The sequence below is a fragment of the Pseudophryne corroboree genome, chromosome 4 (assembly GCF_028390025.1).
Source record: "Pseudophryne corroboree isolate aPseCor3 chromosome 4, aPseCor3.hap2, whole genome shotgun sequence".
In the NCBI taxonomy this organism is placed as follows: Eukaryota; Metazoa; Chordata; class Amphibia; order Anura; family Myobatrachidae; genus Pseudophryne; species Pseudophryne corroboree.
The window spans coordinates 835,473,319-835,498,455 of record NC_086447.1 but is presented as its reverse complement, the minus strand read 5'-3'; the positions used below and the strand labels follow the sequence as shown (position 1 = coordinate 835,498,455).

At 43.7% G+C, this 25,137-nt stretch overlaps 1 protein-coding gene across 4 annotated transcripts in view; it reads right to left on the bottom strand.

The window, feature by feature from the left end:
* SNAP25 (synaptosome associated protein 25) overlaps positions 1-25,137 on the bottom strand; it is a 195,284-nt gene that overhangs the window by 59,270 nt on the left and 110,877 nt on the right. For all 4 annotated transcript variants that reach the window (XM_063918560.1, XM_063918557.1, XM_063918559.1 and 1 more), the window contains exons 2-3: positions 7,378-7,506; positions 5,237-5,278 (exon numbers count right to left, since the gene is read on the bottom strand). In XM_063918560.1, coding sequence (XP_063774630.1) covers positions 5,237-5,278; positions 7,378-7,449 — 114 coding nt within the window. In that variant the 5' untranslated portion in view covers positions 7,450-7,506. The remainder of the gene's footprint in view (positions 1-5,236; positions 5,279-7,377; positions 7,507-25,137) is intronic.

Genomic DNA, 25,137 nt, shown 5'->3' with positions numbered 1-25,137 from the left:
TACGCAGTGCTTTACAGAAAATATTTCTCTTTCATGTTAGTCCCTGCTCCATTGGAGCTTACAGTCTAAATTCCCAAACATACAAGCACACACACTGGTGTTTATTTTGTCAGAATCCAATAACCAAACCTACCAGTATATTTTTTGGAGGCAACTCATGCAAACATGGGGATAGAAGAACATACAAATGCCACATAAATGGGCCATGGGCAGGAGTGGAGTAGTGAAGGAAGCACTACTATGTCACTGTACTGTCATCCATAGTCTATTCAAACAGTAGACATTTACACTAACTAAAATTGGGCTCTCTAGCCATACCAGTGTGTGCTGGCCTGTGGAGCGGACCTGCAGCCGCTGCTGCCAGGTAAGGAGGTGTGTGGGGGGGGGGCTGGGTAATTAGTACCCTCTCCGCGCCCCTTTCGGCGCCACTGAGCATGTCCACTAGGATGCTGTTACACCCTAGTGTGCTGCAACCATGACGCTCCATCATGGCTGTAGAGAGCGGGTGGTCTTCAGTTTGCCGGCACACCCGTAGAGAGCAGCGGTTTGTACCTGTATGACGCGCCTGCGCATTGCAGTGCAGACACATGCGCAGTTTTGCCGAGTTTTGACCTGATCGCAGCACTGCAAAAAAAAGGCTAGCGTGCGATCAGGTCGAAATTACCCCCTTTGTGTCCTGGATGATAGATCAGTAAATAGTGCTCTTATTTCCAATAGTATGAATACGGACATACTATTAATTATAAGCACTTTTCTCTTTACATGTCAATGTTTCTAACTGGTGCAATATGCTGGAGAGAATAAGCTTAAGGCAATTGTGGCATCCAAAGGATTCAACATTTTATACTGTACTTGTTGCACACACTTATACAATTAATGCCAAATATAAATGGCACAAATGTCTTTATTACAAATATTACAACAGGTGCATTTCAATTATAATATTTAGGGGTTTTTCTTTGGCTTATGAAACCTCGAAGATGATGTTCACTTAAATCCTTCACTAATTTATTATTTAGAACGGCTGTGCCACATTTTATCCCAGTCTGAAAAAGATGAAAGCCTCACAAGCGTCACTGTATAAATTATTTGATCATTTTGGGTGAGAGATTCGGCTCCAGAAATTACACACAGTGCTCGTTCAATTTAGTATAAAGGAGGCTTATTAAGGGCCTTTCAACCTGCACATGTTTCCCTATGTGCCCTCATTACCATTTTGCTGCTTCTTGGGAGAAAAATAAGCATATATAAAATATAAGGAACAAATGCTAGTAAATTGCAGTATGTGCTAATCAATTCAATGGCAGTGCCTTAAACTGGGAAAGAAAGAGCGAAGTGCAGGTACTAACTCCAATGTAAAATTCAAGAAAGGGAGGAATAATGATTAACCCTTTGTTCTAAAAGGGATACGGTCGTTAGGTCAACAGTCATTAGGTCGACCACTGAAGGTCGACATGCATTAGGTCGACGTGGTCATTAGGTCGAAATGTACTAGGTCGACAGGTCAAACGGTCGACATGCTTTTTTCAAAAAAAAAATCTTCATTTTCTGGACTTTTTCATACTTGACAACCCACATGGACTACAATTGGGAATGGTAATCTGTGCTGAGCGCAGCAGTAGTGGCGAAAGGCACCATGCCCAAAGCTCGCTCGCCATGCAATGGGACGCGGTGCACTAATTGGGGTTCCCCGTCACTTTACGAAGAAAAGACACCAAGAAAAGTCCAAAAACCCATGTCGACCTTTTGGCACGTCGACCTAATGACCATGTCGACATATTGTCCCTGTCGACCTTCCATGGTCGACCTAAGGACTGTCGACTTAAGTTGAGTCGACCCAACGACCCATACCCGTTCTAAAAAGGTTACAATTGTTTATTCTAAATTTAAAAAAACATCACCTCAAAGTTCAAGGTTTGCACCAACCCATATAGTACAAAGAGAACAAAGTAATTTATTTGATGAAGATTGACTTTTGCATAGATGGACGGTTGGTGGGTTCATGTAATGTTTATCCATTGGTGAGGTCAGCAGGGGAGTCATTCAGTATAGGAGGTCCGCAACCAAACATGTTTCAGGAACAAAGCAGTACCGTTTCCCATGAAGCACAAGATTCTGTGTTAGCCAAAAAGCCAAATACATTACTAATAGCGGATGCAAGCCCCTCAAATAAATCTACTGTCGTAGAGATATATCACATTTTGGAGACAGAAAAAGTGGGGAGAATTAAAGTACCAACCAATCAACTTCTGTCACTTTACAGCCTGTGCTTGAAAAATGATTGGTTGGTACTATATCTCTCTCCACTTTATCTCTTTCCAATCTTTACTAAATTCCCCTGTATGTGCTTCAAGACCCGCCGTGCTGCCACCTTCTGTTCCCTGAAAGTCCCAGTGTGCCATAAATATATATTTTTGTTTTAATTTCCTCACAATACATCCCAACGCCCCTACCCTCCCCTAAAAACACCACTGAATTTCTGAAGGGCACCAGATTCACCTGTGACCAGGTAGTTATCCCTCAATTTCAGGACAGTTGGGAAGTATGGAAACCTGTCCGGTCACTAGTGCCATCAATACATGAAGTTTAGTGCTTAACCCATATTGGCTAAAATAGTTACTTCCACTCAAGGGCATAGCTACCATAGGTGCAGGCAGTGCAGCTGCTATGAGGCCCAGAGCTGAGAGAGGCCCACCTTCCCTGTCACAGTTACATGCGTTATATACAAGGGCGTAGCTACCATAGGTGCAGGCAGTGCAGCTGCTATGGGGCCCAGAGCTGAGAGGGGCCCACCTTCCCTGTCACAGTTACATGCGTTTTATACATTTTTCGCCATTGGGTGGTATGTAGGGGTCCTTTCAAACTTTTTCCTTGGGGCCTGCAATTTATCTAGATATGCCCCTGGACCTGCTCATTGTAGTGTGGTATATAATGAACTGAAGGGGATTTTAATGTTATATAATATGAACCGGGGCACTGTAATGAGGCACAATATGAAAAGGGAGCAGTATATATATCATAATGTGAATTGGGAGTACTGTGCGGCATAATGTGTACTGGCAGCTCTGAAATGTGACACAGGGTGAACTTAAGCACTACTGCGATTCATAAAAGAAACTAGGGCACTACTATGGGGCATAACATTAAAAAAAGGCTCTACTATGGTTCAGAAAATGAACTAGGGCACTATTATAGGGCATAAAATGAACAACTGCTGCAGAGAAATCTCTCTCTAGAAGCATTGGGACAGGGCCCCTTCAAAAATGTTGCTATGGGGCCCACAAAGTTCGGGCTTTACCCCTGCTTCAACTAACAGCAGGTAATAAAGGGTGCACCTTAAAGTGTTCATATAAGTCTCACTCATTGAACGTCATCCCAGAGTCATTGCATAATGTACATTTGTGAATTAAAAAAATATTTGTTTAGACTAATGTGAAATCTGGAATATGTTACTGTAGTTTATGACATAATGGAATGATAATGGAATAACACAAAGCATGGCTGTACATAAATTCATTTGTTTTTGATTTGTTTTATAGCTAATTGAATTTTGCGTTAGCTGTAATGAATGCTATTTTAGGAAAGTATCATAGATGTAATACATAAAATGACGGACTACAGTACATTGAAATCTAGTTTGTACGTAACTGCAAGTAGACTTCATGAGTCATCAGCTGATGTGGTATAATATTAATATATTATTATACTGTACCTCCCACTTTAATTAGTTCATTTTGAAATCAAACTAATAACTTTTTTAATTATAGCTCGGTAAATAAGGTATAAAGGTTAGCACATTCCAGTAACAAGAGAAAAAGATTAAAATCCCCAAGATTACATCTTTTTTGGGACTCTACTAAAGTCTCTTTGTTATATTTAAAGGGAGGTAGAGGCAAAACACATTATGACAGCTATCAGGGCTGCCGTCAGAAATTGTGAAGGGACTGACAAAATAGACAGGGCCCCTCCGGTCCCCTCCCTCCCAAAAAAAAAAAATTATGCCGAACTGCTCAACCCCTATGTGATGTCATACTTTGTGACATTACATATAGGTGGAGAGTTGCGGACCTACAGGAACGGTTTACAGAGAGCTGATGCTGTTTTAAGAAGTCCTCCCTGCGCATCAGCCTGCTGTTGATTCACAGACTAGTGCAACTCTACAGGTATTAGCGATAGGAGCCAGGGGTGGGCCCCCTCTCTGTAAGGGTCCGGAACACCAGTCCCCACAGTCCCCCCCTGATGGCTGCCCTGACAGTTACATTTGTATAACTTACTGTACTGATGCATCCATCGCAGTTTAAATACTGTAGTCTATCTCCTTACTGCACACTTTGGGGTATATTTACTAAAGTGTAGGTTTATAGAAGTGGAGATGTTGCCCATTGCAAACAATGAGATTCTACTTATCATTTATCTATCACCTCCTAGAAGATAATAGCTAGAATCTGATTGGTTGCTATGGGTAAACATGCCTCTTTGAGGTTGATCTGATTTAATGAGGTGGAAAAAATATTCAATCTCCACCTTTAAAGCAATGAAATCCTACTAATAAAATGTCCTTCAGTTGTGCTTCTTTGTTATATATTATTCCTGTTATACCTTATAGCTGCACCATCCAATTGTATTAATAATGGTAATGAAATCATTGTGTGAAGTACATTTTTATAGGACAAGTGTTAAATGTTGCTGTTCTATGGTATGTCACCCAGTATGTAAAATGTTGCTGTGCTATGTCATTGTAATAATTAAATTATGAAGTATCCCATTTCAATGTCCTTTCCGTATCTCCCCTTTAGAATGTAAGCTTTCACAAGCAGGGCCCTCGCCCCTCATGTGCTTTTCCTTTTTTTGCATATACCATTACTTATTCCATACTCCCCACAACGGCACCTAACCCCTGTTTTCTGCCACCCTGATACTCATTTCAGTGTTATGTCGGCTGATGCAGCAATGTTTGTATGCTATGTACCTGTCCGGCATTGTCTTGTACTGTGGGTCGCTGTTTACTGGTTTGCTCGTTTGTTTATGTTTGTTATTAGGCGCTGCGGAATCCTTGTGGCGCCATATAAATAGAGCATAATAATAATAATAATAATCAGCTGCTGTAGTTTCTGTACTCGGTATGATACACTGATGTGCTCAGTTTTTGTGCAATCAATATTGCTTCCCTCATGCAATAACATGTGGAGGACAATAAAAAAAATAATAATATAAAATGCAAAATAAAAAGTCTTACCCCTTCAACATACTGTAGCATTCGGCGGGTGCTCTCCAGTGACTGAAAGAAAAACAGATCAATATTTTATTATTTAGCAAGGTAGTCCAGTATCTGATGGTTTATGGTCTTTGTATTTTAAACTCCTAGCAGATGTCTGTTTCTGCTAAACAGCCTTGATTAGGGTTGGGCATTTACTAAAAGCTGGATAAGGGATCCTGGGGGTATGGGTGCGAGAGAGAAAGAAGGGTTTCACCCATAAAGCCCATTTTGGGTTTGTAGGCTTTCTGCCTGAGAGCAGACTGAATTAGTGCCTGCACCGGTAAGAGTTGATATAAGATGTGTCAGGGTTTGGGTCAGGCTCTCACTAACTAAAGAAACAGACAGCAGGCCTATTATGAGACACAGTGATTTAGTGACTGTAAGTACTGTACATATGCCTGTGTTTGTGGTAGTGGCATTAGGTCCTATCACTTTGAGAGAGGGAACCTATGATGGTTAGTTAGTGCCCCGATGGGTTAGGATTTATTTTTATGTTTTGTTTCTGTACTGCACAATTAAACTGTCCACAGTTAGATTGCACGAAACTGGCGTGCTGTTTTCCTGGCTACTGTGTGTTTGGAGGTGCCCGTCCACCCCTATCCTGATCTCCGCACCATATATATATATATATATATATATATATATATACATACATGCATATACACACACACACACACACACACACACACACACACACACACACACACACACACACACACACACACAGTCAATGTAATTGTCCAGAAGCAAAGGCTCAGAACTCCGAGACAATTACCTATTTTATGAGCACTTTCCCAAGGACCTACTGTATGTTGTTATGGTTGTTGTCTACAGCACAATGAAATGGTGAGCTAATATATATATATATATATATATATACTGTACTATGCGTTATGTCCTTATTTTGTTGTACTGTACTGGAAAAGAGGGTTAGAGTTTTACATAGTGTTATCAGGTTACAGTTAGTGCTTGGGCAAGGCCTAGGGTATGGCCGGCTTTCTTGGCATAATTATGTACAGATGTGTCCTCATACATCTTAGCTGTAGTCACGCCAAACAGCCCCTCTTTGCAAGTCGGGCCGCATGGCAAACGTTGGGTGCCTTTTTGCTTCCATTGATGAAAAATGTTTTTTAGTCACAATGCAATGTGACTAGGATGCACCAGGAGACTGTGCTGATTCATTTGATATACAGTGCACCCGGAAAGTATTCACAGCGCTTCACTTTTTCCACAATTTGTTATGTTACAGCCTTATTCCAAAATGGAATACATAAATTTTTCCCCTCAAAATTCTACACACAATACCCCATAATGACAACATGAAAAAAGTTTTTGAGATTTTTGCTAATTTATTAAAAATAAAAAACTAATAAATCACATGTAAATAAGTATTCATAGCCTTTGCTCAATACTTTTGTGATGCACCTTTGGCAGCAATTACAGCCTCAAGTATTTTTGAATATGATGCCACACGCTTGGCACACCTATCTTTGGCCAGTTTCGCCCATTCCTCTTTGCAGCACCTCTCAAGCTCCATCAGGTTGGATGGGAAGCGTCGGTGCACAGACATTTCAGATCTCTCCAGAGATGTTCAATCGGATTCAAGTCTGGGCTCTGGCTGGGCCACTCTGTATACGAAGTGCTACAATGTAGCAGCCATAGATTTTTCCAATACAAGTTCTGTTCTGCTCCTTATACAGACTCTGACACACACAATATACAAGTGTAATATATCACATTAATCAGCACAGTCTCCTCGTGCATCCTAGTCACACTGCGTTGTGACTAAGATGCATTTTCAGCGACAAAAAAAAACCTGCCTGGAGTTAACAAGAGTTGCAGCTCACTCATACCAGGCATCTCATACTGCGTGGCATATTGTGGCTGGATGTATGAGGACACATATGTATAAAATCCAGTATTCATTACTAGGGAATATACAGTGCAGCTATTTATTCAAAAGAACTATCTCATTACAGAGTTGAGGTAAGCAACATGTGTCTTTACAGGTATTATGGGACTATAAGTCCCAGCATGCCTTATTTGTCTCTTGTTGGTAAGGCATGCTGGGTAATTTCACCACATGTTTTCTGTCAGGAAACACCCTGCACTGCGCTCACCTCATCAGCCAGCTGGTCGGCACGTCGCTGCATCTCCTCCAGCTCATTGCGCATATCAGCGTCGTCTGCCATTGTGATGTGATGTGTGCTTTGGGATTGGGGTACTCGCTGTGTGAAATAACTTCAAACCTGTAATACAAGAAATATAAGAAATTACAATTTTATAAGTAGACTGTTTCTTACCTGCAATGCAGAGTCTTTCATTTCATCAGCAAGAAGGGATATTATAGAGACCAGACTTTGGAGATCTGAGTTTGTTGGTGAAGTTTCTATATATAGTAGGATGATTTAGGGAATTCCTAATAATGTCTACAGATTCAACATACTTGTCTACACTAAAGAATCTGAGGAAGTTCTCCTGGCTCCTGGAACAGTAGACAACCCTACTATTCTCCAGATAAGTGGACAGGTGTGTGATTCTTGTCATCATGACCTCACCCCCACAATGTAATGCCGTGAATTGCAGCCATATGTCACAGGGGGTGGGGCTATGATGATGTCGTTAACAGCGCCACACCTCTACTCGTCCCACCCAGACCTTACTCTCCCCACACTCCAGGGTGCACTACAAACAATGGGGCAGATGTATTAACCTGGAGAAGGCATAAGGAAGTGATAAACCAGTGATATGTGCAAGGTGATAAATGCACCAGCCAATCAGATCCTAACTGTTAATTTACATATTGGAGCTGATTGGTTGGTGCCTTTATCACCTTGCACATATCACTGGTTTATCACTTCCTTATGCCTTCTCCAGGTTAATACATCTGCCCCATAGTGTTAAAAAGTTTCAAACACGGAACACAGGGGCAGATGTATTAAGCCTGGAGAAGTCATAAAGCAGTGATAAGTGGAAGGTGATAACACCAGCCAATCAGCTCCTGTCAATTTTTCAAACCCGTAATGATTGGCTTGTGCATTATCGCCTTTCATTTATCACTTCTTTATCACTGCTTTATCATTTCTCCACGCTTAATACATCTGCCCCACAGTTACTCATAAAGACAGGCGTGATGTATCAATCTCAATTTTAAGATCAATATAACGCATGAAAGTCAACTAGCTAGTATTGTAAAAAAAAAAGTTACATTTTAAATTATTAAAATCAGAAGGTCTAAAAGAATACTTTTTTTTAATGTCCTCTTGAGAGAACCCAGCAGGGATGTATAGTTAGGAGGGGCGTAAAGAGTGACATCACAAAACATATCATCACATTCCCATGCCCTGCTATTAAATGCCAGAATAACAGCCATTGTGCCGTGGGTGGTGGGGCATTGACCCCAAGATGAAGTGTTTCAATGTGAATCGCTTCATCAGACCCTCAGACCACACGGTTTTCCAGTGGTCCAGGAGACTAGTCTACATTCACAGTAGTCTGGGTGAGCTTCCTGAAATTTGTGACTCTCCTGGATATTCCGAGAGAGTTGACAAGGAAGACCTAAAAACTGTCAGCAGTATTATCAGGTGGATTTGTTAAAATATAGGGACCAGATTGATTTTCCAGAAGCAAGTCTAAGGGAATTGACATTAGTGTGCACCTACACATGTGCTAACTGAAAATGTAGCTTGTGCAGTGAATAACATAGAATAATTACTGTACTTCCATTGAGTTTATACCAGGGCTGTAACTAGGTGTGTGCCAATGGTGCCTTGCCCACAGCGCACATGCGCTGAAGGCGCACCATCGTCAGCACACCCCCACCCATACACGGTCGCAACCATAGAGTCCAGCGCTGCCGCCTGTCTCCCGCCGCGCGTCAGAGCCGCCGCCTCGGCAGGGACTCTAGGTGCGGCATTCCCCCGCACTGCCGCCTGTCTCCCGCCGCCCAGAGCCGCCCGCTCTGCATGGACTCAGAGTGCGGCATTCCCCCGCACTTCCGCCTGTCTCCAGCCGCCCAGAGCTGCCCGCTCTGCATGGACTCAGAGCGAAGCATTCCCCCGCACTGCCGCCTGTCTCCCGCCGCCCGGAGCCGCTCGCTCTGCATGGACTCAGAGTGCGGCATTCCCCCGCACTGCCGCCTGTCTCCCGCTGCCCGGAGCCGCCCGCCTCTGAAGGTACCAGGGGACAGCCTGGAGGAGGATGCCATTAGGGTTATCTGATAGGGTTAGTGATAGGGTTAGTGATATCTGATAGGGTTAGTGATAGGGTTAGTGATATCTGATAGGGTTAGTGACAGGGATAGTAATATCTGATAGGGCTAGTGATAGGGTTAGTGATATCTGATAGGGTTAGTGATATCTGCCTGACAAAGAGGAGGCGAGGGCAGAGCCGTAACTAGGGGACACTGTCTGCCGTAATGTGTAAAAAGGGGGATGCTGGCTGCCGTAATGTGTAAAAAGGGGGACGCTGTCTGCCATAATGTGTAAAAAAGGGGGACGCTGTCTGCCGTAATGTGTAAAAAGGAGACGCTGTCTGCCATAATGTGTAAAAAGGGGACGCTGTCTGCCACAATGTGTATAAAGGGGGCTCTGTCTGCCGTTATGTGTAAAAAGGGGGACTGTCTGCCATAATGTGTAAAAAAGGGGATCCTGTCTGCCGTAATGTGTAAAAAAAGGGGACTCTATCTGCCGTAATGTGTGAAAAAGGGGACGCTGTCTACCGTAATGTGTAAAAAAGGGGGACACTGTCTGCCGTAATGTGTAAAAAAGGGGGACGCTGTCTGCCGTAATGTGTAAAAAAGGGGGACACTGTCTGCCGTAATGTGTAAAAAGGGGACTCTGTCTGCCGTAATGTATAAAAAGGGGACTCTGTCTGCCGTAATGTGTAAAAAAGGGGACGCTGTCTGCGTTAAGGTGTAAAAGGGGCTCTACCTGGTGTAGTGGTGCTACTGTGCGGCGTAATTTGAATAATGGAGACTACTTTACTACACCATTATATGAATTGGTATTATTTTGTCGCCACACCCCTTTCCCGTGAAGCCACGCCCCTATATTTTTTGCGCGCACCTACGGCGCGCACTGCCACCGGTTTCTGTTGAGGAGGGGTGCCGATGCCATTTCTTGCACACAGCGCTAAAATGTCCAGTTACGGCACTGGTTTATACGTAAACAATTTTCTGTAAATTGTTGATCATGCTTGAATGATAAATGCACATTTATTAAACACATATGGCCTGGTTGAGAGTTTGAAGTAGACCTGGCACACATTGATCAATATAAGCGTGCATCTGGGGCAGATGTATTAAGCCTGGAGAAGTGATAAAGCAGTGATAAGTGGAAGGTGATAACGCACCAGCCAATCAGCTCCTAACTGTCATTTTTTCAAACCCGAAATGATTGGCTGGTGCGTTATAACATTCCATTTATCACTTCTTTATCGCTGCTTTATCATGTCTCCAGGCTTAATACATCTGTCCCAGAATGCTTCAGTACGCCAGTGTGCAGAGTTGTATTGCACCCTGAGATATATAAGCCTGGCTGCATGTGCTCTTAGTTTACTGCTTAGTATACTCAATGGTAGATGTACTAATCAGTGAAAAGAGTGGAGACGATGCCCATGGCAACCAATCAGCTGCTCTATATACTTTTATAGTATGCAAATTATAAATGTTTCGTCAATGGCGATTGGTTGCCATGGGCAACTTCTCCACTGGCTCACTTCTCCAAACTTTTCACTGCTTCATGAATAGACCCCTAAGTCGTTAACAGCAACAGTGTGTACTTATACCCAGATACATACCTAGAACAGGTATACATATAAGCTTATGTCAAAGTCTGCCTATCCACATTTCTGTGAAAATGTCCTAATTGGCCTTTGCCCATGTGAGAACACCCACCGCAAACCATTTCATCTAGTTGGTAGGCAGTGTACATCCAATCGAATGCGTAGACCCTGTATTAATCGCACTAGTGCGTGCCCATTTCTGAGTATGTTCAGTGGGAATTCACACAATATCACTGGCATATCTATAATGGGTGCAGTGTGTGCAGTACACAAGCCCCTGAGTCCAGAGGGGGCCCACACCACACACGTTGCACCCATTTTCTCATCCCTCCGGAGTCCCGCGCCGACATCCGCGTCGGTGTTAAAACTCAGACTCTCAGCGCTGCCGGCAGAGAGGAAGGGGTGCCGAACGGAGGAGGCTGCACCCGGGCCTCCTCTCTTAAAGCGCCCCTGCACAATATATTCTCAGAGTCATTCCCATACACTGCATGCAAAAAATCACTGGAAAAATGGCCACCGCGCCATTTTCCCGGAGATCTGCGCATGCGCTATAGAGTTTGAGCGCTCTAGTGCTCAGACTCTCAGCGCTGCCGGCAGAGAGGAGGGGGCCGAACGGAGGAGGCTGCACCCGGGCCTCCTCCTCTCTTAAAGCGCCCCTGCACAATATATTCTCAGCGTCAATCCCATACACTGCATGCATAATGTATCAGGTGCTTGTGGGGGAGCTGATTCAAACCTTAGAGAGATAAAGTAGATTCTAGAACAATCTAAAAGTGACAGTTAGAATCTGACTGGTTGCTATGGGCAACTTCCCCCACTTCATCCTTCTCTAAAGCTGGGTACACACTAGAAAGATATATTGTTTATTCGATGGACAAACGATAAATCTGTAGTGCATCGGTGGGTGTGTACAACCTATATGTCTGTGAAATACATTATTTAATGTTGAAGGCAGTTAAAAAAAACCTGGGGGGATGCGGGGATATTTACCAAGCCAACGACGAGTGAAGTTGTTGCCCATACAACCAATCAGATTCTAGATGTCATTTTATAGAATGTACTAGGTAAATTATAACTAGAATCTGATTGGTTGCAAAGGGCAACACCTCCATTTTCCCTCTTAAGAAAGTTTGTTAAATCTGCCCCTATAAATGTAGATATCAGAGATATCTTCTGCGTTAGACAACCTAGTGCTGAAGACCACCGTCCCCATTATTCTCAATGGCAAGTGCAGACTAGGCTGATTTACCAAACTCCAAAAAGGTTGGCTTTTCAAGGCTTGTCCCCGATAACGAACATATTTTTCGTATGACATAAGCCAATGCAGCCTACGGCTATAGTGTTGCCTGGGGAGGAATATTCGCTGTCATAGGGCCAAAGTCATTGTAAGGAAATCCTCCTATCAGACACACTGTCCTGGCATGACCTATAAGGTAAATTGTCCCATAAAGGCATCTGTTATTGCTGCAATGTGATGATAAATAGGCCTCTTAGCCTGTTGGTATAGCCGATCAGATGTACTCAGCTGTTGATTACTGGAGATCTGCACATTGTTTAAATTGACATCAAACTTGTTCAAATCTAAATTGGCAACTCATTAAATTTTAATTATAATGTCTAATACTCCAAAGACTGTTTACAAATTCAGGTGCCTACTATAAGCTTACTAAACGAAAGCTTATCGGGCGGGTATAAGAACAAATGTGGAATGTTTTGTAAATATTTGAAGAGGAAAACATGCAGGGTGCAGCCTGTGCCTGACAGCTGTGCAAATGACAAATATGGGAGAACAATGTATGTATGTATATATGAGATCCTTAGGCTATGGAGCCTCACACATGATATGTTTATGTTGGACTGACCTGCTCTATAAATAATGCAACCCCTAGCAGTGCTGCTAAAATTATGCACAATGCATTTACATATTTGTGCGAGTCCTTTATTATTTATTATAACCAAAGTAACAGAAAACATCAACGTAAATGACAAGACAGCGACATACTCCTGCAGACATTATTCCAGGAGCTTCTCATCTGTAGAGTATTAGAAATAATGTAAATATTGCTGAAGGAGCTAAATATAGGTCTGTGATTTCTCTGTAATTATCACTCATTAAGAGACTGAACTGACTTCAGTTATTAATATCATTCCCTAATGTTGTTTTATCACTTTAACTCATACAGTACTTGTCTACTTTTATAAACTAGTTTCAGGGAGATTATAGTCTGTAGTAGAATATGGCGCACAAAGCATGGCGTGCTGTTGAGGGGGCATGTTATGCTCCATCCAAGGCGCTTCTAGCTCCACACATGGACGTGTCTAAGCTTAAATGCTTGTTGCAAACTATTTCTATAGAACACTAGTAGCACCCGCGAAGCCCCAACCCGAGCTCTGATAGGCCCGCAGCTCGTGGTACACTAAAGTAGTTGTGACCATCGGTGGGTGAAATCATCAATGGTTCCCTTACAGATGTTGTCCCACCATCGAGGTTATCCATCAATGCTACCATCGATGGTAATCATTGATGGCATTGATGGTAATCAATGGATGACCCACCGATGGCAATCCCTATTGTAATAATTATTTTCTTCTCACTCACGCAATATACATGATAAATGTGATGCCTATGTAATAAAATCTAAATGCAATTTGACCTTTGTGAATTCTTACTTTAATGACCATCTCTTGGTAAAAAAACAAAAAACCCTAAATTCAAACTTTTTTTGCTTTGTTCTTTTACGTGTTTGATTAGATTACTAATAAAACATTCCACAGCTTACACACACTAGCAGCAGCAGCAGCAAAAAACTCTGAGATAAGAAGACACAGATCATAGGGGTCAGACAAGCTGTGTTCTCTACTGTCAAGTGTCCATCAAAGGTTTGGAGAGCATGACAGCAGAGGCTGATGAGCCTGGACAGAATTCATGCTAGTGACTGCAGCAAATCACTGACCTTGCCCAGAAGTAAGTGGTACCCTGGCTGCAGTGAAGAGTCCAAAGAATAGTGATATTTGATACATAATGCAGACCAGTAGGAGATAAGAGCTTCAAATGGGACTCTCCTGCAGGAACCCGGGAGGGGAAGCAACTATGCTTTCACTGTAAGTTGTACAGGTTTATCACCCTATTAGATTTGACTTGACAGGATGCAAAACCAGAACATCTAATTAATGATACCTCTGGATCATTACAAGTAAATGACTAACTGGCAAAGTGACAGTTCTGCCTGCAAAACTTAAGACGCCAATACTATCAAATGCAAACCAGGCACATTTTTCAATTCTGCAGGTATAAAGGTCCAGTTTAGTAAATATACTTAGACGTGTAAGGTTCGGCCTTCTATAATCTGATAGTTTACAGATCAAAGACGGAATGTACTAAGGGTAAAACAAAAAAAAACCTGCCATTTTCAGAGGTTTCCCGCTTAATATAGGCAACGACATCCACATCTACAGTATCTATCAGGTAAAAGCTCTGTAAAGTTTAGATTTCCAGAGCTTGATACATATGGAGAATATGTATAAAGCTCCGGAAATCGAAACTTTAAGGAGCTTTTACCCAACAGGCTTCCTTATGCAGAATTCACAAGAGGGATCCAAAGAGAATTCTTGAGAGGGATCCAAAGAATCCTCTCTGATACCTTCCCCTTCCCCCATGGCTTGCACATGTGCAGTAGGATTACTAGGTCAGAAACCTGGAAGTTGAAATAACACAAAGAACAGCTCTCATCAGAAAATACTTTGCAAAAACTGTTTTTCTGCATTTGGCACCTAAAAAACCGAGCCATGTTTTCTGAGGTCTTGGTAACCGTTACATCACACAACTATGCAAGTTGTCTCTGTACAAGGGCTCCACATACCTCAGACAATATCTAACGGAAGAACGAAATGGATCAGATCTTAATTGTGTTTTTCCCCAGGCTTTAGTGTCATGTAATTAATACATAGTAACTGGCGGCGCTGTTCTGGATGCTGATACAGAGACTATAGTTACAAATTCTATTCATGCGGTAGATTAAAGAGCTCTCTGAAAAAGGAACATTGCATCGCACCTATACAAAAAACTTTTTTTACCAAAATGTATCAAGAAATAACACCGCTACATGTGAGCAATGCTGGTCGGCAGCGAAAAGAGTAGTCTTGTTTCTTGCCCAGCCGGTCTGGTGTTTCAAAGAGCACATGATCTAGAAGTAGGTCTTGAGAGCATGGTGTCAATTTTTGCAGACGATACCAAACTGTGTAAGGTTATAAATTTGGAGGGGGATGCTGAGTCTCTACAGAACGACTTATTCAAACTGGAAAAATGGGCAGCAAAATGGAGAATGAGGTTCAATATAGACAAATGTAAGGTAATGCACTTTGGTAGCAAGATCAAAAATACTACCTACATACTAAATGGGGATAAACTAGGGGATTCTGTACTGGAAAAAGATTTAGGTGTTCACATAGATATCCAACTTTGCAGTAGTACCTAAATTAGGAATGCAGCAAAAAAAGCAAACAAGGTATTACCATGCATACAGCTGGGAATTGATGCAAGGGATGAGAGTGTTATACTCCCATCATATAAATCACAAGTGAGGCCTCATCTCGAATGCTGTGCACAACTATAGGCACCATACTACAAAAAGGATATTCTGGAACTAAAAAAGGTTCAGAGACAGGTGACCAAATTGATTAAGGGGATGGAGATGCTAGAATATGAGGAAAAGCTTAATAGGCTAGGCATGTTTACACTGGAAAAAAGGAGATTAAGAGGGGACATGATTAACATTTACAAATATATAATGATCAATACACAGAGCTAGCAGGGGATTTGTTTTTAGTAAGATCATCACAAAGGACACGCGTACACATGCTTAGGTTAGAGGAGAGGAGATTTTGCACACAGAGACGGAAAGGTTTCTTCACAGTAAAGACAATACGTATTTGGAATTCCCTGCATGAGAGAGCAGTATTAGCGGACTCAGTCATTACTTTTAAGAATGGGCTAAATAAATTCCTAATGGATAAGGATATACAGGGTTATGGTGGGTAAATCATTCACTATAGTAATAAAATAAAATAATAATAAAAAAATAAGAATTTACTTACCGATAATTCTATTTCTCGTAGTCCGTAGTGGATGCTGGGAACTCCGTAAGGACCATGGGGAATAGCGGCTCCGCAGGAGTCTGGGCACATCTAAAGAAAGCTTTAGGATCACCTGGTGTGCACTGGCTCCTCCCCCTATGACCCTCCTCCAAGCCTCAGTTAGTATACTGTGCCCGGACGAGCGTACACAATAAGGAAGGATTTTGAATCCCGGGTAAGACTCATACCAGCCACACCAATCACACCGTACAACTTGTGATCTGAACCCAGTTAACAGCATGATAATAGAGGAGCCTCTAGAAAAGATGGCTCACTACAGCAATAACCCGAATTTTTTGGTAACAATAATTATGTACCAGTATTGCAGACAATCCGCACTTGGGATGGGCGCCCAGCATCCACTACGGACTACGAGAAATAGAATTATCGGTAAATAAATTCTTATTTTCTCTGACGTCCTAGTGGATGCTGGGAACTCCGTAAGGACCATGGGGATTATACCAAAGCTCCCAAACGGGCGGGAGAGTGCGGATGACTCTGCAGCACCCAATGAGAGAACTCCCGGTCCTCCTCAGCCAGGGTATCAAATTTGTAGAATTTTACAAACGTATTTGCTCCTGACCAAGTAACTGCTCGGCAAAGTTGTAAAGCCGAGACCCCTCGGGCAGCTGCCCAAGATGAGCCCACCTTCCTTGTGGAGTGGGCATTTACAGATTTTTTGGCTGTGGCAGGCCTGCCACAGAATGTGCAAGCTGCATTGTACTTCAAATCCAACGAGCAATAGTCTGCTTAGAAGCAGGAGCACCCAGCTAGTTGGGTGCATACAGGATAAACAGCGAGTCAGATTTCCTGACTCCAGCCGTCCTGGAAACATATATTTTCCGGGTCCTGACAACGTCTAGCAACTTGGAGTCCTCCAAGTCCCTAGTAGCCGCAGGCACCACAATAGGTTTGGTTCAGGTGAACGCTGAAACCACCTTAGGGAGAAACTGAGGACGAGTCCTCAATTCCGCCCTGTCCGAATGGAAAATCAGATAAGGGCTTTTACAGGATAAAGCCACCAATTCTGACACGCGCCTGGCCCAGGCCAGAGCCAACAGCATGACCACTTTTTCTGTGAGATATTTTAACTCCACAGATTTAAGTGGGTCAAACCAATGTGACTTTTGGAACCCAAAAACCACCTTGAGATCCCAAAGTGCCACTGAAGGCACAAAAGGAGGCTGTATATGCAGTACCCCTTTAACAAACGTCTGAACTTCAGGGACTGAAGCTAGTTCTTTTTTGGAAGAAAATCGACAGAGCCGAAATTTGAACCTTAATGGACCCCAATTTCAGGCCCATAGATACTCCTGTTTGCAGGAAATGTAGGAATCGACCCAGTTGAATTTCCTCCGTCGAGCCTTACTGGCCTCGCACCACGCAACATATTTTCGCCAAATGCGGTGATAATGTTTTGCGGTTACATCCTTCCCGGCCTTGATCAGGATAGGGATGACTTCATACGGAATGCCTTTTTCCTTCAGGATCCGGCGTTCAACCGCCATGCCGTCAACGCAGCCGCGGCAAGTCTTGGAACAGACAAGGTCCCCGCTGAAGCAGGTCCCTTCTTAGAGGTAGAGGCCACGGATCCTCCGTGAGCATCTCTTGAAGTTCCGGTTACCAAGTCCTTCTTGGCCAATCCGGAGCCACTAATATAGTGCTTACTCCTCTCCATCTTATCAATCTCAGTACCTTGGGTATGAGAGGCAGAGGAGGGAACCCATACACTGATTGGTACACCCACGGTGTTACCAGAGCATCTACAGCTATTGCCTGAGGGTCCCTTGACCTGGCGCAATACCTGTTGAGTTTTTCCCAACGGTTTATAATCATGTGGAAGACTTCTGGGTGAAGTCCCTACTCTCCCGGGTGGAGGTCGTGCTGAGGAAATCTGCTTCCCAGTTGTCCACTCCCGGAATGAAAACTGCTGACAGTGCTATCACATGGTTTTTCGCCCAGCGAAGAATCCTTGCAGCTTCTGCCATTGCCCTCCTGCTTCTTGTGGCACCCTGTCTGTTTACGTGGGTGACTGCCGTAATGTTGTCCGACTGGATCAACACCGGCTGACCTTGAAGCAGAGGTCTTGCTAAGCTTAGAGCATTGTAAATGGCCCTTAGCTTCAGGATATTTATGAAGTGATGTCTCCAGGCTTGACCATAAGCCCTGGATATTCCTTCCCTGTGTGACTGCTCCCCAGCCTCGCAGGCTGGCATCCGTGGTCACCAGGACCCAGTCCTGAATGCCGAATCTGCGGCCCTCTAGAAGATGAGCACTCTGCAACCACCACAGGAGGGATACCCTTGTCCCTGGTGACAGGGTTATCCGCTGATGCATCTGAAGATGCGACCCGGACCATTTGTCCAGTAGGTTCCACTGGAAAGTCTTGCGTGGAATCTGCCGAATGGGATTGCTTCGTAGGAAGTTTTTACCCAGAACCCTTGTGCATTGATGCACTGAGACTTGGTTCGGTTTTAGGAGGTTCCTGACTAGCTCGGATAACTCCCTGGCATTCTCCTCCGGGAGAAACACCTTCTTTCTGGACTGTGTCCAGGATCATCCCTAGGAACAGAAGACAAGTCGTCGGAACCAGCTGCGAATTTGGAATATTGAGAATCCAATCGTGCTGCCGCAACACTACCTGAGATAGTGCTACACCGATCTCCAACTGTTCCCTGGATCTTACCCTTATCAGGGAATCGTCCAAGTAAAGGATAACTAAAATTCCCTTCCTTCGAAGGAATATCATCATTTCGGTCATTACTTCAGTAAAGACCCGGGGTGCCGTGGACCATCCCTACGGCAGCGTCTGAACTGATAGTGACAGTTCTGTACCATAACCTGAGATACCCTTGGTGAGAAGGGTAAATTTTGACATGAAGGTAAGCATCCTTGATGTCCCGAGACATCATGTAGTCCCCTTCTTCCAGGTTTGCAATCACTGCTCTGAGTGACTCAATTTTGAATTTGAACCTCTGTATGTAAGTGTTCAAAGATTTTAGATTTTAAAATCGGTCTCACCGAGCCGTCTGGCTTCGGTACCACAATAGTGTGGAATAATACCCCGTTCCCTGTTGCAGGAGGGGTACCTTAATTATCACCTGCTGGGAATACAGCTTGTGAATGGCTTCCAAAACTGCCTCCCTGTCAGCGGGAGACGTCGGTAAAACAGACTTTTGGAAACGGCGAGGGGAATACGTCTCGAATTCCAATTTGTACCCCTGAAAATATTACCTGAAGGATCCAGGGGTCTACTTGCGAGTGAGCCCACTGCGCACTGAAATTCATTGAGAACGGGCCCCCACCGTGCCTGAACTTGTAAAGCCCTAGCGTCATACTGAGGGCTTGGCAGAGGCAGAAAAGGGTTTCTGTTCCTGGGAACTGGCTGATCTCTGCAGCCATTTTCCTCTCCCTCTGTCACGTGCAGAAAAGAGGAACCCTTTTGTTCGCTTGCCAACCAGGACTGCGCCTGATAATACGGCGTCTTATTTTGAGAGGCGACCAGGGGTACATCCCCTTTTTTTTTTAAGGCAATACTTCCAAATGCCGTTTGGAATCCGCATCACCTGACCACTTTACTGGTAGAATTGGACAACGCACTTATACTTGATGCCAGTCGGCAAATATTCCGCTGTGCATCATGCATATATAGAAATGCATCTTTTAATTGCTCTATAGGCAATAATATACTGTCCTTATCTAGGATATCAATATTTCCAGTCAGGGAATCCGACCACGCCAACCCAGCACTGCACATCCAGGCTGAGGCGATTGCTGGTCGCAGTATAACACCAGTATGTGTGTAAATACATTTTAGGATACCCTCCTGCTTTCTATCAGCAGGATCCTTAAGGGCGGCCATCTCAGGAGAGGATAGAGCCCTTGTTCTTACAAGCGTGTGAGCGCCTTATCCCCCCTAGGGGGTGTTTCCCAACGCACCCTAACCTCTGGCGGGAAAAGGTATACTGCCAATAACTTTTTAGAAATTATCAATTGTTATCGGGGGGAAACCCACGCATCATCACACACCTCATTTTATTTCTCAGATTCAGGAAAACTACAGGAAGTTTTTCCTCACCAAACATAATACCCCTTTTTTGGTGGTATTCATATTATCAGAAAAGTGTAAACATTTTCCATTGCCTCAATCATGCAATGTGTGGCCCTATTGGAAATCACGGTTGTCTCTTCACCGTCGACACAGGAGTCAGTATCCGTGTCGGCGTCTGTATCTGAGGTAACGGGCGCTTTAGAGCCCCTGTATGAGACGTCTGGACATGCACAAGCTGAGTAGCCGGCTGTCTCATGTCAACCACTGTCTTTAGTACAAAGCTGACACTGTCACGCAATTTCAACAGTACATCCACTCAGGTGTCGACCCCCCTAGGGGGTGACAACACTATTACAGACACTCTACTCCGTCTCCACATAATTTTTCTCCTCATACATGTCGACACAAACGTACCGACACACAGCACACACACAGGGAATGCTCTGATAGAGGACAGGACCCCACTAGCCCTTTGGGGAGACAGAGGGAGAGTTTGCCAGCACACACCAGAGCGCTATATATATACAGGGATAACCTTATATAAGTGTTTTTCCCTTTATAGCTGCTGTATTGTTTATACTGCGCCTAATTTGTGCCCCCCTCTCTTTTTTAACCCCTTTCTGTAGTGTAGTGACTGCAGGGGAGAGCCAGGGAGCTTCCCTCCAACTGAGCTGTGAGGGAAAATGGCGCCAGTGTGCTGAGGAGATAGGCTCCGCCCCTTTCTCTGCGTCCTTATCATCCGTTTTTCTGTATGTTTTGGCAGGGGTTAAATGCATCCATATAGCCCAGGAGTTATATGTGATGCATTTATTTTAGCCATATAAGGTTTTTATCGATTTATTGCGTCTCAGGGCGCTGCCCCCCCAGCGCCCTGCACCCTCAGTGACCGGAGTGTGAAGTGTGCTGAGAGCAATGGCGCACAGCTGCGGTGCTGTGCGCTACCTTATCTGAAGACAGGATCGTCTTCTGCCGCCGATTTTCCGGACCTCTTCGCTCTTCTGGCTCTGTAAGGGGGCCGGCGGCGCGGCTCCGGGACCCATCCAGGCTGAACCTGTGATCGTCCCTCTGGAGCTAATGTCCAGTAGCCAAGAAGCCCAATCCACTCTGCACGCAGGTGAGTTCGCTTCTTCTCCCCTTAGTCCCTCGATGCAGTGAGCCTGTTGCCAGCAGGTCTCACTGAAAATAATAAACCTAAACTAAAACTTTCACAAAGAGCTCAGGAGAGCCCCTAGTGTGCACCCTTCTCGTTCGGGCACAGAGATCTAACTGAGGCTTGGAGGAGGGTCATAGGGGGAGGAGCCAGTGCACACCAGGTGATCCTAAAGCTTTCTTTAGATGTGCCCAGACTCCTGCGGAGCCGCTATTCCCCATGGTCCTTACGGAGTTCCCAGCATCCACTAGGACGTCAGAGAAAAGAGGAATTTACATAATGGCTAAACATTCACCACAGTTAAAATTAGGCTTAAAAATATTACAGTGTAGGTCTGTAGGATATCACTAACAGGTTGAACTCGATGGACAAATTGTCTTTTTTCAACCTCAGAAACTATGTTACTATGGGGCAGATGTATTAACCTGGAGAAGGCATAAGGAAGTGATAAACCAGTGATAAGTGCAAGGTGATAAACGCACCAGCCAATCAGCTCCTAACTGTTCATTTACATATTGGAGCTGATTGGCTGGTGCATTTATCACCTTGCACTTATCACTGGTTTATCACTTCCTTATGCCTTCTCCAAGTCAATACATCTGCCCCTATGTTACTATGTTACATGCTGGAGCAGGCTTAACATCTCCAGCTGCGCACTGGGCTGGAAGCCTGGCTTCCAGGTGCAGATTAAAGTAGAAAAAATAAATAAAATAATATTTATCATTAATCCACTTTCTAGAGCTCATCCCGCTGTTGGCATTACGGTGGCCGCGAATAAATAAAATAATATTTATCATTAATCCACTTTCTAGAGCTCACCCCGCTGTTGGCATTACGGTGGCCGGGAATAAATAAAATAATATTTATCATTAATCCACTTTCTAGAGCTCACCCCGCTGTTGGCATTACGGTGGCCGGGAATAAATAAAATAATATTTATCATTAATCCACTTTCTAGAGCTCACCGCGCTGTTGGCATTACGTCCACCGGCATTTTATACTGATCCCGTGTGACCAATCACATTATCAATCAAATTTGGCCTGTGACCAATAAGAGAGCATAATTTTATCTGACCATTAATGCGCACATGTTTATGTGATACCAGTCACCTGTTGCTAGAAAAGACTATGCAGCCACTACCAAAGTCAGTCATTAAGATCAGTCTTGAAAAGGACAAGATAGGGGGTAGTTATGGCCAAAATGACAGACTATAAACATGACACTTTTACAAGTCCTATGCTTCTTCCTCATCAAAGAGGAAAAATAACTTAATTTGTTTCCGCATGTCATATACCAGTGGTTCCCAAACTGGGTGCCGTGGCCCCTGGGGTGCCTTGGGACACTTGCAGGGGTGCCCTGGGTTGGTGGTCCAGGACCAATTCAAATTATTTATTGTTAATGTAATAGGGAAAACCAGTGCTGGTGGCTTCCAATCAAATATGTGGACAAACACAAGCGAATCCTGTCCCTCACCACATAACTGACCTTTTGGATGACATATAAATAAACACAATTTACTTAATTTATAAAAATAAAAAAAATAACTACGTTAGGCAACTTTTGACATAGGGGTGCCATGAAACATATTCTGATACTCTAGGGCGCCGTGATTCAAAAAACATTTGGGAACCACTGTCATATACAATAAGGGCATACTGTATTAATGTCGTTTGAATTATTGATACCATTCGATCCAAATAGCGGGACTGTCCCACTATTTTGAAATATTGCAGCACTGTAACAAACTTAAAGCACATGGGTTGACTGATGCTGTCTGTTCTCTAATCTCATAACAAAAAGGACATTGTTTTCATTGCCCAAGGTATCAATGAGGATCCGAAATACAATCGTTGGGTGGTTAAATAATATTTACACACCCATCACTTGCTGCCTCCAAAGAGAAGCTGAGCAATTATATTTCACTTCAGGTTCCTGGAGGTCCATTGCGGGATGCGTATTGCTGTGTAATGTGGCGAATTGCGACGTCAAACCTCTGTATTGCCAGGTTGAGGTAGTAAAGAGGATACGGCAGGCGGATCTATTTTCACGGAAGTGTGGGAGGACTCCCCAAAATAGGTGAGTCCCCCTTTGTTTTAAAATATACTGATACTATAGTTGCAGAAGAGGATTGAGATCTACAAAAATCTCCAGGTGACTTCAAATACCCATATTATATAAGTTATGGGGAATGTTATACAAGGACACTAACATTGGCAAGCTCATTTACACAAATATTATTCACAGGAATCAACAGAGTCAGAATCGACTTTATTGGCCATGTATACTCACGTATACTAGGAATTGTTTGCAGTTTACAATGCTTCGCCAAATAACAACATAAAAGGAAAAGGCATAACATAACATACATTAGTATAAAACACTGTTTACAATTACATAGCAGTTCACTGCACCAGACTTGTTAGGTATAATTTAGTAAGTGGACAGCTAGTGGAAAGAAGCTTTTTTTTAGTTCTGGTCAACTTGGCGAGAATGGACCTGTAATGCCTGCTTGATGGAAGTGTTTCAAACAGGACGTGACCAGGGTGCAGCTTGTCTGACACAATATTCCCTGCACGCTTCTTGACTCTGGACAGGTAGAGGTCCTGAACAGAGGGGAGAACGGCTCCAACAATCTTTTCTGCGGTCCTCACCACCCTTTGTAGCCTCTGTCTGTCGCACTCATTAGCAGCTCCATACCAGACTGTGATTGAAGAGCATAGAACAGACTCCACAAGGGCTGTATAGAAGATAATCAGCGGTTTCTGTGAAATATTTAATATCCTGAGTTGTCTCAGGAAGAACAACTGCTGTTGCGTCTTCTTGACAATGGAGCCTATATTTGGCCCCCATTTAAGGTCATGGGAAATTGTGGACACCAGAAATTTAAAGGCGTCAACCCACGACACCATGCTATTGGCTATCACAAGTGGGCGCATGGCAGCAGGTTTCTTTCTAAAACCTGCCATCATCTCAACCATTTTAAGGGGATTTAGGTCAAGGTTGTTCCTACCGCACCACTGTGACAGCCAATCCACCTCGCTTCTGTAAGCAGCCTCATCTCCATCTTTGATTAATCCAATGATGGTAGTATCGTCTGCAAATTTTATGATTTTTTCAGATTGCTCAGCCAAAATACAGTCATTGGTGTATAAAGAGAAAAGCAGGGGAGAGAGAACACATACTTGGGGAGCCCCTGTGCTGATCGAATGCAACCTAGATTGTCCTTGCTGTCAAAAAATCTACAATCCAGGAGCATGTTGATACAGGAACCCCTAAGGAGAAGTTTGGACTGCAGGACACTGGGGACGATTGTATTAAATGCTGACCTAAAGTCAACAAATAAAACCCTCTCATAGGTGCCTGGTCGATCCAAGTGCTGTAAGACATAATGTAACCACAAATTGACTGCATCCTCTACACTCCTGTTTGAACGGTATGCGAACTGCAAAGGATCCAAGTGAGTGTTAGTCGCCTCTTTCAGGTGGTTCAGCACCAGCCGCTCAAACACTTTCATGGCCACTGATGTTAATGCAATTGGCCTGTAATCGTTCAGGTCTATTACAGTTGAGTTCTTGGTAACTGGAACAATTATTGAGCGTTTAAAGCAAGAGGGAACCTTACACATCTCCAGTGAGGAATTAAAGATCATGGTAAAAATAGGAGCAAGCTGTACAGCACAGATCTTCAGGGCAGATGATGACACACCATCCGGACCTGTCGCTTTCCTATGTTTGACCCTTTTAAACATGACTTCCACCTCT